At 37.8% G+C, this 14,552-nt stretch overlaps 2 protein-coding genes and 1 long non-coding RNA gene across 3 annotated transcripts in view; 2 read left to right on the forward strand and 1 right to left on the reverse strand.

The window, feature by feature from the left end:
- LOC5518172 (E3 ubiquitin-protein ligase NEDD4) overlaps positions 1-14,552 on the forward strand; it is a 49,621-nt gene that overhangs the window by 34,305 nt on the left and 764 nt on the right. The window contains exons 16-27 of the mRNA XM_032362711.2: positions 78-133; positions 424-489; positions 770-933; positions 1,428-1,496; positions 2,042-2,163; positions 3,757-3,827; positions 11,197-11,292; positions 11,468-11,541; positions 11,736-11,796; positions 11,980-12,039; positions 12,649-12,756; positions 13,676-13,845. Of these exons, the coding sequence (XP_032218602.2) occupies positions 78-133; positions 424-489; positions 770-933; positions 1,428-1,496; positions 2,042-2,163; positions 3,757-3,827; positions 11,197-11,292; positions 11,468-11,541; positions 11,736-11,796; positions 11,980-12,039; positions 12,649-12,756; positions 13,676-13,845 (1,117 nt within the window). The remainder of the gene's footprint in view (positions 1-77; positions 134-423; positions 490-769; positions 934-1,427; positions 1,497-2,041; positions 2,164-3,756; positions 3,828-11,196; positions 11,293-11,467; positions 11,542-11,735; positions 11,797-11,979; positions 12,040-12,648; positions 12,757-13,675; positions 13,846-14,552) is intronic.
- LOC125563104 lies at positions 28-8,328 on the reverse strand. The gene is made up of 2 exons (XR_007308132.1): positions 8,245-8,328; positions 28-1,316 (listed from the first exon to the last, which is right to left on the reverse strand). It is a non-coding gene; the product is annotated as an uncharacterized LOC125563104 (long non-coding RNA).
- LOC116601888 (sphingosine 1-phosphate receptor 3) lies at positions 3,834-10,819 on the forward strand. The gene is made up of 2 exons (XM_032362725.2): positions 3,834-8,811; positions 9,694-10,819. The coding sequence occupies exon 1, from the start codon at positions 5,373-5,375 to the stop codon at positions 6,468-6,470; it is 1,098 nt and encodes a 365-aa protein (XP_032218616.1). The 5' UTR covers positions 3,834-5,372; the 3' UTR covers positions 6,471-8,811; positions 9,694-10,819.

Below are 14,552 nucleotides of genomic sequence, written 5' to 3' on the forward strand. Positions count from 1 at the left end.
CAAAACTATCAACAATAGATCTTGCTATACGATCGAACCGCTCAGATTTATTATTATGTTATATATTTTTTTTACAGAGACACGCTCAACACAATGGGAAGATCCCCGGTTGCAGCTGAGCACTACGTCTCAGGTACATACTAGATTTAGCCTTCACGTAGACGTTGAAGTTTTTCATTTGGTGAGAAAACACGGAGTCCACGATTCGGCCATTTAGAAAATACGGACGCGCACTCCTACGCGTCGAAATTGATGGCCCTTATAAGGAAAACCAGGGTTTTTTTCGCTGAATATAAAACTCCAACGCCTACATGTAGGCTATAACAGATACTGTAGTTCATCTTGGATTACTCTCTAGTGTGTCAACTACAAGTTCACTAGATTATACTGTGTAAATTATAACCACATCACCTTTTCTTCCAGGCGGTGCCTTACTCTCGGGACTATAAGCGCAAGTGTGATTATTTTAGATCCAAGCTTAAACGACCAGTAAGTGATAAGATATTTTGACTGTCTGCCCGTCTTGTCTTTCTGTTGCCCTGTCTGCCTGCCACCCTGCCTGCTCTGCCGTTTGCCTGGCTTTCTGTATCTCAAAAGTGCCACTCAGCCAATGAAATGACCTTTTAATTTGAGCCGTCATCATTCAGCGTCAGCAGATGTGGGCCTGAATTATCGTTTTTTATTGTTTACCTATGTACATAAGAAAATAACTAGAAAATACATTTGAATTCACGAGTTGGCTCACAGAGCCTTTGATTTGTGATTACAGAGTAATGTCCCGAATAAGTATGAGATTCACATTCGCCGTCGGAACTTGATGGAGGACTCGTTTCGCGCTGTTCAGCTTAGCATCGTTAAGCCAGAGATCCTCAAGAGCAGACTGTGGATCGTTTTTGACGGCGAGACCGGTCTTGACTATGGCGGTCTGCAGAGGTATCAATAATTTTCTGCTAAAATTGTTACATCAAAATCGGTCTTAGTCATGAGTCCGCCTCACGTTTAGGCTTGAAATCTATTTGACTTATCGGGGAAATAATTTAATTGGACAAGGAAATGTTATTGCTTACTTTAAATGAGCGATTTTCTGTCGCATATTCAAAAAAAAAGAAACTACAAGTTGTGAATGACAAACTTTATACTATGGGTGCCAGAGGTTCCCCCATCGCCGAGTACTCCAGGGCAGGACTTAGTCTGCCATAAAGCCCGATGCCAACAGCGCCAACATTGGCCAGTGTTGACCGAAGTCTTCCATGGGAACCGCCCCAGCATTGTCCTGTATTGACTTAAATCTTCGTGTGAACAGCGCCAGCATTGTCCTGTATTGATCAAAATCAAATAAGTGGGAAAAGAAGAGGGTTATAGCTTCGCAGCGACTGCGATTTCTCTTTTTTTTTTTTTTGTTCTCACTTGTGTTCTTTGTACTCCAGAGAGTGGTTTTATCTGCTGTCCAAAGAAGTGTTCAACCCATACTATGGACTCTTTGAATACTCGGCAAGGTATAAGACTGTTGGTATTTCATGCTTTTTGATTTTCTTCCTTTTTTGCCTTTTTAAAATCCCTTTTTTTTCGCCATTCTGGCTCTGTAAAACAAAATTTCAGGTTATATTTAACCATATGCCATACTTTCCCTCTCCCCCTGATTTTTTTTTTTCGGTGTTCCGCTCCACCCCGGTATCCTAGAATTCTCACTCTCTGGAAATGGCAGTGTTTGGTATCGTGGTTTTGATTTTGAAAATAATCTCTCTTTCGGAAACTGGATATTTTTTTGGAATTGTATACAATTTATCATCCCTAATTAAGAGTCCCCAAGTTACTTCAAGGCATTGCAACAACAAGTATGCCATTAGTATGGCATTATAAGCATTAAAGTAACGATGTTATGCTTAAAAAATTATCGCAACTGAGAAACGTCTTGTATATAGAATGAAAACGAGATCTACAAAATGAAGGATAAGCGCTTAACATGATTTGTTAAAACAAGGGCACAATCACTGCACAAAGATCAAGTAAACAAATGTATATATGTTATTCCTTTTTACAGTGATAACTACACCCTACAAATCAACCCAAACTCGGGACTTTGCAACGAGGAGCATCTGAGTTATTTCAAGTTCATCGGCCGAGTGGCTGGAATGGCTGTATACCACGGCAAGCTCTTAGATGGTGGGTGAATCTTTAATATACTTGATACCTGCTCCAGAACACTGTGAATTGGTTACGTTATAAAATAGCCTGTTTGCAGGCGTTTACCCGCTTTCGGGCGGCCAAAACAAAACAAGATGGCGACCACGACTCGGCGCATAGCGAAAACACCGGGTAAACATGGCGAAAAAAACATCGGGAAAAACGCCTGAAAGCAGGCTAAAACTGTTTAAATCAGCTTTGCACTCCCGTCCTCCTAGACACTTATAGAAACTACTATGTAATCAGTTGTCGAATTGCTTGTATTTTCTGAACTCTGCGGGATGCCTTTGCAGGGATCCGCTTGAGTACTGAAATGGTCATATTCTCCGAGATTAAACTGGTTAGAACAGAAGAATACCGTTTTGCCGACTTTTTATTATCGAAGGAACCGCCGGAGGAAGGGTGGAGAAGAAAGCGGCTTCTTAGGGATGCATTGCAAAAATATTCAAAATTCATTTTATAAATTAAATTGCCTGAGTCTTTTATGAATCTGTGGGCCAAAAAGTAGATGTATCGAAATATCCCCCCCCCCCCTCTTCTAAGCCAAGAAGTTCAACCCCCCTCCTAGCCAAGACAAAAGTGTCCATCGAGAGTTTTCGAGTTTTTGCACAATTTCGCCCCCATATTTGCGGCTTTTGTCCAGGAAACCTAAATGGAACTACTAGACAAGAAGGAAGCCCTACCAGCTGGCTACCGCTATCTTCCTAATATGTGTGGCGTGAATATTGCCTGGTCCGGCTACGGTTGTGATGGAGTCAGAGATTTTCAAATCCATACCCAAAACGACTTGAAAGTGTGTATCTTTAGAGTGCCCTTTAACAATACAATTAATGCACACTCGGATTGACATAAAAATATATCTTGAACTCCGATTTCGAATCTCTTTTTAACTTGGATTTTCTTAGAGACTTTTTAAATTACTTTTACTCAATAACTCGAATCACTCTTCATGCACTCTTTTTAAAAAGAACCTCAATTATAAGAATTCCCCAAAGACTTCCCCAAATTCATGCAGCAAAATATGTTTTTTGTTAGTGTTAATAAAAGCAATTCTAATATCTGATTGGTAATGATGCAAATGTGATAAACTAATATTGCTGATACAAGCCTAACCTGCTATGAGATCTACCCTATTAAAGTGTCGATGTCGTTCAAATTTAAGAACATCAGTTCGAAAACATTTAGTCCAGACCCAACGTAAGTATCTTTATCTCTTATCTAATAAAGAGTTAATTGGTTTTTTTTTTTTTCCTTTTTTATGTGTTCCGGCTTAGTTTGTACTCCTTTTTCTGAGAGACATAGAACTTAGCCAAGTTAAGATGATCTTAGTTTAATAAACTTACCTAAGCCTAGAAATCCTTATTTAGATCATTTATCCTTATTTTTATCATTTTAGATAATTTGCTTACTTCCTGGTTGTGTTGGCGTTTGTATGATATTGATGCCGATGCGTCGGGAAACGTTTTATTGCTGTGTTATTATGTAATTAAATGTCGGCCCATCTCAGCATTCATAGGGGAAGAAAGAAGAGCATCGCAGTGTGAGGTAACATCTTAATGCTCCTTATTTCAGCGTTCTTCATTAGGCCATTCTACAAGATGATGTTGGGTAGACCTATTACGTTAATCGACATGGAGAGCGTGGTAAGTAGAACTAATCGTTTTTGTTACGTGAAGGGGCTACGCTGGCCATGTGTTATACGCCTTACCTTACACCCCACACATCCAAACTCGTGAACGGATATGATGGCCATTCAATGTACGCCTTACCCTAACTCTTTACTCTTAAAGCCTACCGTTCCAGCCATGTAAAAGGAATAAGATGGCCATGTAATGTACGCCTTACCTAAACCCTATACCCTAAAATCCCACCCGTCCAGCCTTGTTAGAGGAATAAGATGGTCATGTAGTGTCCAAGCGCCCGACCTTAACCCTATATTCTATATATCCCACCCTTCCAGTCATGTAAGAGTAATAAGATGACCATGTAATGTTCGCCTTATCTTAACCCTATACTCTAATATCCCACCCTTCCAGCCTTGTAAGAGGAATAAGGTGGCCGTTCAATGTACGCCTTACTAATATCCCACCCTTGTTTCTCAATCTAAAAACTCGTCGCACTCAAAAATCATGGAAATCAGCGAAATCTAAATTTCTTGTTGTCATGATGATGTAAACATAACGATATAAATGGATCATTTACTGCCAAAAAGATTAATTTAGCTCATCATCTGTTGCGCCATAAAAAAATAATATTTTTTATAAGAAGAACAACAAAGATAATAGGAGACAAAGCAGCTGAGTACTTACTCATCGAATTTGTAGAAGAACAAAGATAATAGGAGACAAAGCAGCTGAGTTACTTACTCATCGAATTTGTAGTTACACGTTAATTTTCACTTGTGAAAACTACTGACTGAAATCTCTCATCAGCTGTCATTCACGCGATCAAACGTTGACAATTCTCATCAACTGTGATCTCGAATTTGAACATGTTCAAGATGAATGAGTCTTTGTGGGAGTGCAGCCACAGTGCGCGGTCAAACGGTCAAGAAAGTTGGAACACTCGTCGACTATCATGCACTCGCACTCTTATATGCGCTGGATCAAGGCTTGAGATATAAAGATAACAGAACTTTACGTGTTGTGCGTAATATGATCTGTTAACCGCACAGCTGTCTTGCCCGTTAGATTTGGCGTGCAACATTGCGAGATAACTTAGTTATACATAGTTTTCCATCCTTTGATTTTAAGGGAATTTGGCTAGTAAATTAAAATTGAAAAATAGAATTTGAGGAGATCATTGTATATGTCATTGTAAACGTCAGAAAAAACCATGTGGGAGTAATAAAAAACAGAATAAATTATTATTTTGAAAAAGCGGAGGTAAATAAAAAAGTAGAAATTAAGGCGGTTTAAAGTGGCACAATTTGCTCTTATGGTTTTCATTAAGGATAGTAAACGAGCATTAAATGAGAGAAATCGACTTATTAAATATGGTTCTACTTCCTAGCTAATAGTGTGGGACCGCAAAGCACTCTGGTATTAAGATGACTAACAGATGTTCACTGCTTGACTGAGTCCCCATTATAAAAGGGGTATGTAATAGGTGCCTGCTTTCTTCAACGCAAGCCCCTGCCACGAAGTCGATAAAGACGTATAGATTATTGGCTTGTCTACCCTGTTGCAATGTCGAACAGAACCACAGAACGTAGCGTTTGGGCAGCGCCAGTTTTGATGGGTCAATCTCTCCTCATCGTCGCCGTCAACATAATCGCACTCATTGTGTTTTCCAGAAAAGAGTTTATCGTTAAGAAGTCGAACTATCTGCTGATGAATCTATGCGTCTGTGACATGCTAGTTGGAGTATGGGTTTTCGTATATTACTTAGACGAGCTTAACTATGATACGAATTGGGCGTTGTATAAGGCTAATCTTGGTAGCCTTACAGACTCAATGGTTCCCTTGTGCTTCTATATGTCAATGTTTTCCCTCGCTGGTATCGCTGCAGAGCGCGCCTTTGCGGTGTTTATACCATTCAAGCATCGCTTTCTAGACCGTCGATATTATTTTATAAGCATAGCCGTTATTTGGTTTCTGGGGATCGCTGTCGAAGCACCAGTGATCCTTTCCAAACTAAGTTTCATTTATATGCAACAGTCTGACTTGGATAACCTAGCGAAACTCTTACGAGTGATATCGGGATTCTCTTCGTTCGGAATCTTGGTTTGTTGCTATTCGGCGGTTTTGTTCCATAGGCGGTTTGGGCGCCGCGTGCGAGGCAACAAAAGTCTTTTCGCAAAGGACAACGCCCGGCTAACAAGGACCGTTCTAATAGTGACCGTTGTCTCGTTCTTATGCCTCTGTCCACTCGGGGGCTTCTATATCTATGTCGCTACGTGCACCCGTAGCTGCATAACAGGCAGGGCGGTCCAAGATCCTCTTGTGGTTATCCTGTACTTCAACTCCTTTCTTAACGTGGTAGTCTACGCTTACCGCATGTCTAAGTTCAGAAAAGCTCTGAGGCACATGTTCTGCAAGTGTTTGGTAACGCATTCAATGAGGGTTTTAACTGCATCGAGAAATAATGTCAGCATTATCTCAAAGCCAGCCTCTTGTGCTAAGATTGAAATGGTAGACATATCTGCAAGTGTTAGCTATGGCGGACTACAATGTACAAATGGTAGAGTGTTAGAAACCTGCGGTAACAATGGTGCAAATGGTAAACTGTTACACATGCCGTCTGCACATCTAAACTATGCTGGGCCACAATTTTCAAATGGCTGAATGCTAGAATAGTCTTTTTTTTCTGTGATAGAAATAGTGGGCTTCATAGAGGAATTGTCAACTACAGTAGAACCTTTTGGTATATTATATTATGTGATCTCTTTAACTTACATTTGATTCAAATTAGATTTGTCCTAGGAAAAAAATAGATTGTATAACATTGGTCTTAAATTTTGTTTTATTTGTTTACATATAGAGAACCCTTGTTTAAACCATTAAACACCGAGATAACATCTCCTAATTAATCGATACAGATCTGACGCAGCTTCGAATAGTAAATAACGACAGATTATCTAAAGTATTTTTGACGGAATTAAACATTTTTTTATAATAAAAACATTTAGATGTTTTTTTTTTCGAGCGTAAAATGGCCTATGTTTTACAGAGACTTGTTCATTAACCGTTTTCCAATTTCCTGAAATTATGAAAGAATTCTCATGACGCTTGCTGTGTTTATGATAATTCAGTCCTTATTCACATTTATAAAATTAGACCTTATCCTACGACGCATATCCATTCAGACAATATGTCTATGTGACAGCCTATGTAAGGTACCTGATCTTGTAAATAGAAAAATAAAAATATTTGCGGGCAAAGGCTTTACTGCTAAACCTTTACCTGCCTTCGCATAAAGCTCATGCTTATGGCGACAGGGTCAAGTATTTCCAGCATCTCAGCATGACCTCTAAAGAATTAAAAGCAGTGCCGCTTTTATATGTCAAGCAACTGTTCATAAGCGTGCAGACAATTTTTCGAACGATTGCTCATCAACGTACAGCTCCGTTTTGCCAGCTTTGGCATAAAACGTTCTTATATGCTATTTTTCAGGGACAAGTATTCCCAGCATGAACTCTAAATAATTAAAAGCAGTGCCGCTTTTATATGTCGAGCAACTGTTCATAAGCGTGCAGCTCATACGAACGTCTACTCATCAACGTACAGCTCCGTTTTGCAAGCTTTGGGTAGTTTCTTGGTGTTACGGAGCACCAGCACCAAAAACACAATAAAACAAAAGCCAAAAACAAAGACCTTAGAACGAGACAATGAGATAGAGTACAAAGGCCTTAAGCACCAAAAACAAAGCTCTCCGTAACACCAAGGAATACCCCAGCTTTTGTCACAAAACGTTCTTATGATAATATTGTTCAGGGACAAGTATTCCCAGCATGAGCTCTAAATAATTTAAAGAAGTACCTACTTTAAAGAAGTACCTATATCTCTAGCAACCGCTCCAAAAAGGAGCCCAGTTCTGGTCAGACAGCCGTAACATCAAGCGCTGCTTGTAGTATTTACTGTTTATCCTTTTTTGCATACCTTATCGGATGTTATTACACGGACATCTTTTGGAACGATCATGTTAAGGTCGTTCTTTGCTATATTCTTTCGATAAACCCTAAAATATTAAAATTTGCTCGGTAGATTCAAGGCTGTAAGGTCAGTAAACAGCTGTGTCACCAAAACAGTTAGAGCGCGCCTCCTTTACTAAGAAATTTTGTAATTAGACTTAGGACCGTTCCTTTAAATTACAAACGTTTAGCTTTCTCAAACTTGAAAGTAAAAAAGCCATAATGTATAAATTTCCAAATATCTAAAGCAGTATGTTAGCGAGCAGCACTTGTAATCACAAAAAAAGGAGATCAAAGTCACCGAGAGCTACACGAGAATGGAGTGAAAGATTGTGCGCCTCGCGTATGTTTCTTTTTACCTTTGCGCAGCGCATAATCCAAAATAGTTTCCAAAAAAGACACACATGCAAAGCATATGACTATCCTACCTGTAGGCTTTGATTTTTTTTTTCGTTTGCTGGATATCTGGAAGCCTTGACCATTTTACAATCCTTTTCTATGACACACTTGGGTATTAGTAGCGGAGCCGGCGCGGCCGCGCGCGAAGCTCCATAAGTATAAAGAAATGGTATATAACTATGCGACTCAGTTTTTTTGGTCATTGCGCGCGTACCCTGTGGTGTCGCCCGCCTGCCCGTGGAGCCAGCACAATTTGCAATAACTTCGCCACCTCAGTGAAATAATTATACAATAAAATATTTTAGCACTATCCGAGAATGCTACATACTTAATAAAACCCCGAAAGTTGCATCAATACTTACAATTATTTAGTTTTTATAGTGTTTTTGTATTTACACTCACGGGAACCCTGCGTCTAATTTTTCCCGCGTTTTGTTCTTCTAACTCGCGGCCGACACCGTGAATTGATAAAGTTTTTGCATTATTTTCGTCGTGGCTAAAGCCAAGAAAGAAATTCGACACATCTTAACACTTTTATAATAAAAAGACGTACAAACGATGGATGGAAGGACAAAGGATGGGTTTGGAAAAAGAAGGTAAGTAAGACGTCAATTTTATAAACTTCGTAGGAGCTATGAAAAACTCTTGTTTTGATATATTTCTAGCACTCAAACAGTTAAAGCCATGATGGGCTGTTGATGTTTTATTATACCTAGTTCCTAACTAGTAATTCAGCTAGTTTGTTTATACATTATCCCATAAAAAGGATAGAAATTGTGCGATTGATTGTTCGTAAACAAACGTCGCGTTTGTTTTAGAAAATGTTGTTATTTCTTTGCTTTTAATAATTCATTCAAGAAGTGAACTAATCTTAGGCTTTTTATTGGATAACTTTTTAACTGTAAATAATGGACGATTTCTTATCTGGAGATTCTTCATCACATTTAATTTCTGTCAGCTCTAAAGATGTCGAGCGAGGAACGGTTTTAGTTTTTATTTTGTGAGTTCGAAGAACATTTAAAATTTAAAATGAATTCTGGTTTAAATTTTAGAAAAAAAATGGTTCATGAGGGGATTAATACGGGTTTAAGAAAATCTGCTTTACCTATACAGTTCCCTTTATGAATATGATTTTTTTTTACAAAAAAATATCTTGAATACCCCAGCTCAACGTTATCATACAACATCTCAAAACTCCCATCTCTTCAATTTTCATAGTAAACTAAAGGCAGCTTTTTGTTGGGAGCATTTAGTTCGATACAAAATTTTTTTTTCTACAGCTTTTCCTAAGAAGAAGGTCAAAAGGCAATTCAACCTATGGCTCATTAGCCCCTAAAAAACAGACTTCATATATTAATTTTCTGTTCACGGTTCTATTTTTAATTTTAGGTTGATCAATTAGGTTTTTGGCAGCATAACATTTATATCTTTAAGTATTCTTCCGTAACGTTTTGTCACTGTTCTCCAATTTTTTTCAGGCGAATCCCAACTCAAGCAAGCTGCCAGCTTTAAAGGCATGATGCTAGGGCAGGATGTATCCATTAATACAGCTAAGTAACAAAAAGATAGAGAATAGTTACAAATGAAAACTTGTTATAAAAAAATGAACCAGGCTAATAAAATAAAAGTAGTCAGAAACTTTGAAAACAAGTTAGAGTGGTTTATTTCATTCACCCTTTGAAAAAGTTGCTGGTACAAAACACTGACCAACATTGGCCCTTATAAAGAAGAGAATAGTTACAAATGAAAACTTGTTATAAAAAAATGAACCAGGCTAATAAAATAAAAGTAGTCAGAAACTTTGAAAACAAGTTAGAGTGGTTTATTTCATTCACCCTTTGAAAAAGTTGCTGGTACAAAACACTGACCAACATTGGCCCTTATTGCAAATGGACTAAATGGGTTTTCTAATAAAAAAATATATATATTTTCAATTTGAACTAATTAACTGCACAGGGTTTTGTGAGCAATCTACTTTTCAAATAGCTGATATGAATACAGCTCGATACTTAGGACCTGAGATGAAATTTGCAAAAATCAACAGCAATGCACCATTTGACCTTTCATGCAATTATTTCAAAGATAATTTAGCACTGTACATGGAAGTGATGTGAAATGAAAATATAGCTACCTTTTTTTTAACAAACTGCATCTTTTTGTAATGCCAAACAAAACCCTATTTTATGTTTTAACACAAAAATACCAGGTGTACATATCCTTGAAACCATGATGCTTCAATATTGAGGTCTAGTGGGTCCATGGACCTCCTCATCAAGGGTCAGTGTGTTGTACGATCCACCCAAGACCCAAGTGTCAATTCAAAGAGTATTAGCCAAAAAAAACAGTAAAGAAGGTTGATAAAACTGTTTATCCAATATTTGTAATTTCTACCAAATAACTTTTATTAACCTTCAACTGAGAGAAAATTATAAAAATAAAAAAAATCTAGTAGTAGTGTAATGTGAAAGGAAAAAAGGGAATTTGGACAGTGTAGGCAAGTATGGAGCACATTTACTGTCAAAAACGAAATGCTAATGTATAGAAACGCTGATATGGTTTTAAATGTTAAAGAGAATAAAAAAGCACCCATTTTACAGTAAAAAACTAAAATTCATTTTCAATTCTTCAATGTTCCCTGTTGAATGATACCTCCATAAACACCCAACAAGTTTTTCCTGGTTAAACAACAGTAAAATTTACATACACACATATTCCACTCTACACCTGTGCATAAAGCACTTTTCTATGAACGGCTTCACTCACACATGACATATATACCTACATGTATAGGTATTATAATATGGCTTAAATTGATTGCATGCTGGCTCCGCTTTTAGGCAGTGCCTAAATCTATATATTATCACATGCGTAGTCGATTATATCAGCAAAAAGTTATCGTCAAGCCAATTGGTTCTGCGCTCACAGGCTATGTCGTTCTTATTAAATTACGCTAATGAAATAAGTGTTTTTTCTTCTTCCAGGATTCTGAATATTACAACAGCTTGAACTGGATTTTAGAGAATGATCCTGAAGACTTGGATCTGCACTTCTGCGTAGACGAGGAGCTCTTTGGCATTGTAAAGCATACTACTTTTATCAGTTTCCCATTAATTTCTTCTTCTCTTTATCCCCTTTATTCTTACCTTTTTTATAAATACCCTCTGTACCTTGCCGTTTCACCTAATTTAGCTTTGGTATGAACTGCAGCGGATATGTTTTTCCACTGATACATGGGTGTGTCTTTATTTTAAGCTCAGTGTCAAGGATCTCAAACCGAATGGCTCACAGACCAATGTGACCAACGAAAACAAGAGGGAATATATTAAGTAAGTGACGGAGATATAGCTGTTGTAGTTAATAGTGAAGGTGTTGTTGGTGACTACGATGATTTTGGCAATATTGCATCTGCTGGTAAAGGGCGACGATGTTGAAGTTAATCTGGATTATGTTTGTGTCGATGAATATTATATTTATGTATTTCTATTTTTATTGTTGCTGATATTATTTTTTTCGACTTTAGTTTAGTAATAAAATGGCGATTCGTCAGCCGCGTTGAGGATCAAATGAGAGCATTTATGGAGGTAAATATGATACTGTTCATAAAAGATTTGTTCAGTCAAACAATACACAGAGTTAATAATCAGTCATTTAAAAATGCTTGAAATGAAGCAGAACCTTTTTTTTTGTGTGCCGTGAACTTCTCAGGAGATTTTTTGCTGACAGTATGTCATGTATTGTGTGTATCATGTGTTATGTATTTTCAGGGTTTCTGCGACTTGATTCCACACAATCTTATCCAAATATTCGACGAGCGAGAATTAGAGGTATTTTTTGTTGGTGTTTAGCTTGTATGCAGGCGTTTGGTGGTGTTTTTAGCGCAAAAATCAGTCTCAAGCTATCGTGGCCATTATCTTGCATTTCGAGCTAAAATAGAATACGAGGGCCTTTTTTTATTTTTTTAAAATTCAAGATGGTGGCCACGATCGCTCGAAACTTTTTTTCGAGATAAAAAAACAACAACAACAACAAAACCGATTGCATGCATGCTAATCAAACCGCCGTCGCTTTTAAGTTCAGTCATTAATTTAATATGACCTTCTCGCAGCATTAATTCATTGAAATAAGGCGCACTTTTGATATTTTCCAAAAGAACAAATAATACTTTTGTTAGATTCCTGATCTTCGGATAATTCAAACTTCCGATTCACTTTGTACCATATAAATTTAGCATTGAGGTCCGAATAAGCTACGAGCATTTTGACCAGTCTCATAGTTTCACTACAATATCCCACAGCACAGGTGCATGGATGGTTGATCCTCCACCTTTCCTTGTTACCATTTTTCTTAATCAGTCCAATAAAAAAACTCATGTTTAACATGGAACTTATTCTCGCCAATTTTATTTCTAATTCAATTTACACGTCTTTGTTTAGCTGCTGATGTGCGGCTTAGGAGAGATTGACACTGTTGATTGGCGTAAAAACTCGAATTACCGTGGCGAGTACCACGACAAGCACATCGTGATTCAGTGGTTTTGGAAGGTGAGCCGTATCACTGTTGGTTTTTGGTTGTTTTTGATACGAAGAATAATCACAACTATAACATATATAATGCCATGTCATCATATCTGTGTCGAATACTATGAATAGTGACCTCGTGTCTATTTTAAAGCATTTGGTCATCAGGTAATATGCTAGTTTTTGTGTTTTTTTGTCCATTAGGCATAAATGTTTTGGGACATTTCTCTGAGGGCCGTTGCTAGGCAAACTTTAAGACGTTATAAATCCGCCAAACATCGTTGAAATGGAATGAATTTAGGCGTGGCATCGATGTTTATGAATGTCTAAATTTTCATCACATGACGACGTCGCAACAAAAAATCTATAATCTTAGCTGTTGATGCATCTGCAATGATAAATGTCGCTTTATAACATTATTCTGGAGGGTGCCTAGAAAGTTACGTATTCGTTTTCGATTGTTCCAAATAATAAAATTTTCACACAATTTTTATTTTTCCACTTTTATTTTAATAATTTCTTTAATTTTTTTTAAAATATCGGGGAATCGATACGTAGTTTTATAGACAATCGCGAAGCTTCCGTTCTTCGCAAAGATTATAGAGTTAGACCCCGTCCACACATATACGGAATCGAATTAATCCGCAACTTTTTCGTTTGGGATACGGCTATCGTCCACACGTATAAGACGATAACACTGGCGAATCTGCAACTTTTTTAATCCGCAAACGAAAGCGGAAAGAAATGAATAAGCTACGATTCCGTATACGCGTGGACGCTCAATTCCGAATCTTTTCGATTACGGAATCCGTGTGGACGGTTGAATCCGGACGGATGATCGCGCGCGCCTAACAACCGTATCGCTAAGTAACGAGAAATGTCCCAACACCCTTAACGCTATTTTATAATTGTTCTAAAAATGTAATTCTCTTTATTTTTACAGGCTGTCAACTCATTCGATATTGAAACGCGTGCAAGGCTTTTGCAGTTTGTCACGGGTACATCACGTGTTCCTATGAATGGCTTCTCAGAGCTTTACGGTAGTAATGGGCCGCAGAGGTTTACGATAGAACCGTGGGGAACCCCCCACTCGTTACCAAGAGCACACACCTGGTAAGGAACATATTTATTTTACTTTGGATACATAAAGTATACTACATGGAAAGTGCGCGCGTACCGTTTTTATATACGAGTAGTGCAGTTTAAAAAAACGAACGAGTGAGCGCAGCAAACGAGTGGGTTTTTTGATACAAAACGAGTGAATAAAAACTGTACAAAGTCTTCGAGGTTTGTGCTGTTCGACGGTTCAGTTGAAGACACAGAAACCTACATTGGAATGAATCTGTCTCGCTAATGTCACGCACGAGACTGTAGCTCATGTTACACAAGTAGTGCACTTTTTAAACTCTAAAATCTCGACATCTATGAAATAAATATTTATGCACTCGTTGATAAGTTGGCATTGAAGCCATACAAGTGCAGTGAAAAATTATCGTTCGTCCAATCAGAACCGCGAACGATTTTTCTCCACGGTCAAAAAAACATCGTTCGCGCCTCTGATTTGCTGAGACCAGTGAACGAACGAAAATTTACTGAATATGTTTTCAGTGAGTATTTCTTGGTATTTATATAATAAAGTGCTTTACCCTTGTTTCAAACTCTTAGCAGCTCTATAACAATGTTTAGATGAGTATTTTTTTTTTCAAATTTTGCTCAAACGGCTACCTATCTCTCTTTAGCTCTTGACCCCACAGCTTTCTGGTACAGACACACCAGTCTAATTGAATTAAATGCATGTTGAAGTTTATAGTAAGTGTATA

The sequence above is a fragment of the Nematostella vectensis genome, chromosome 5 (genome assembly GCF_932526225.1).
Source record: "Nematostella vectensis chromosome 5, jaNemVect1.1, whole genome shotgun sequence".
NCBI lineage: Eukaryota > Metazoa > Cnidaria > Anthozoa > Actiniaria > Edwardsiidae > Nematostella > Nematostella vectensis.

Excerpts from the sequence above, each read along its gene's own strand:
- LOC116601888 (XM_032362725.2), top strand. The coding sequence starts at position 5,373 with ATGTCGAACAGAACCACAGAACGTAGCGTTTGGGCAGCGCCAGTTTTG.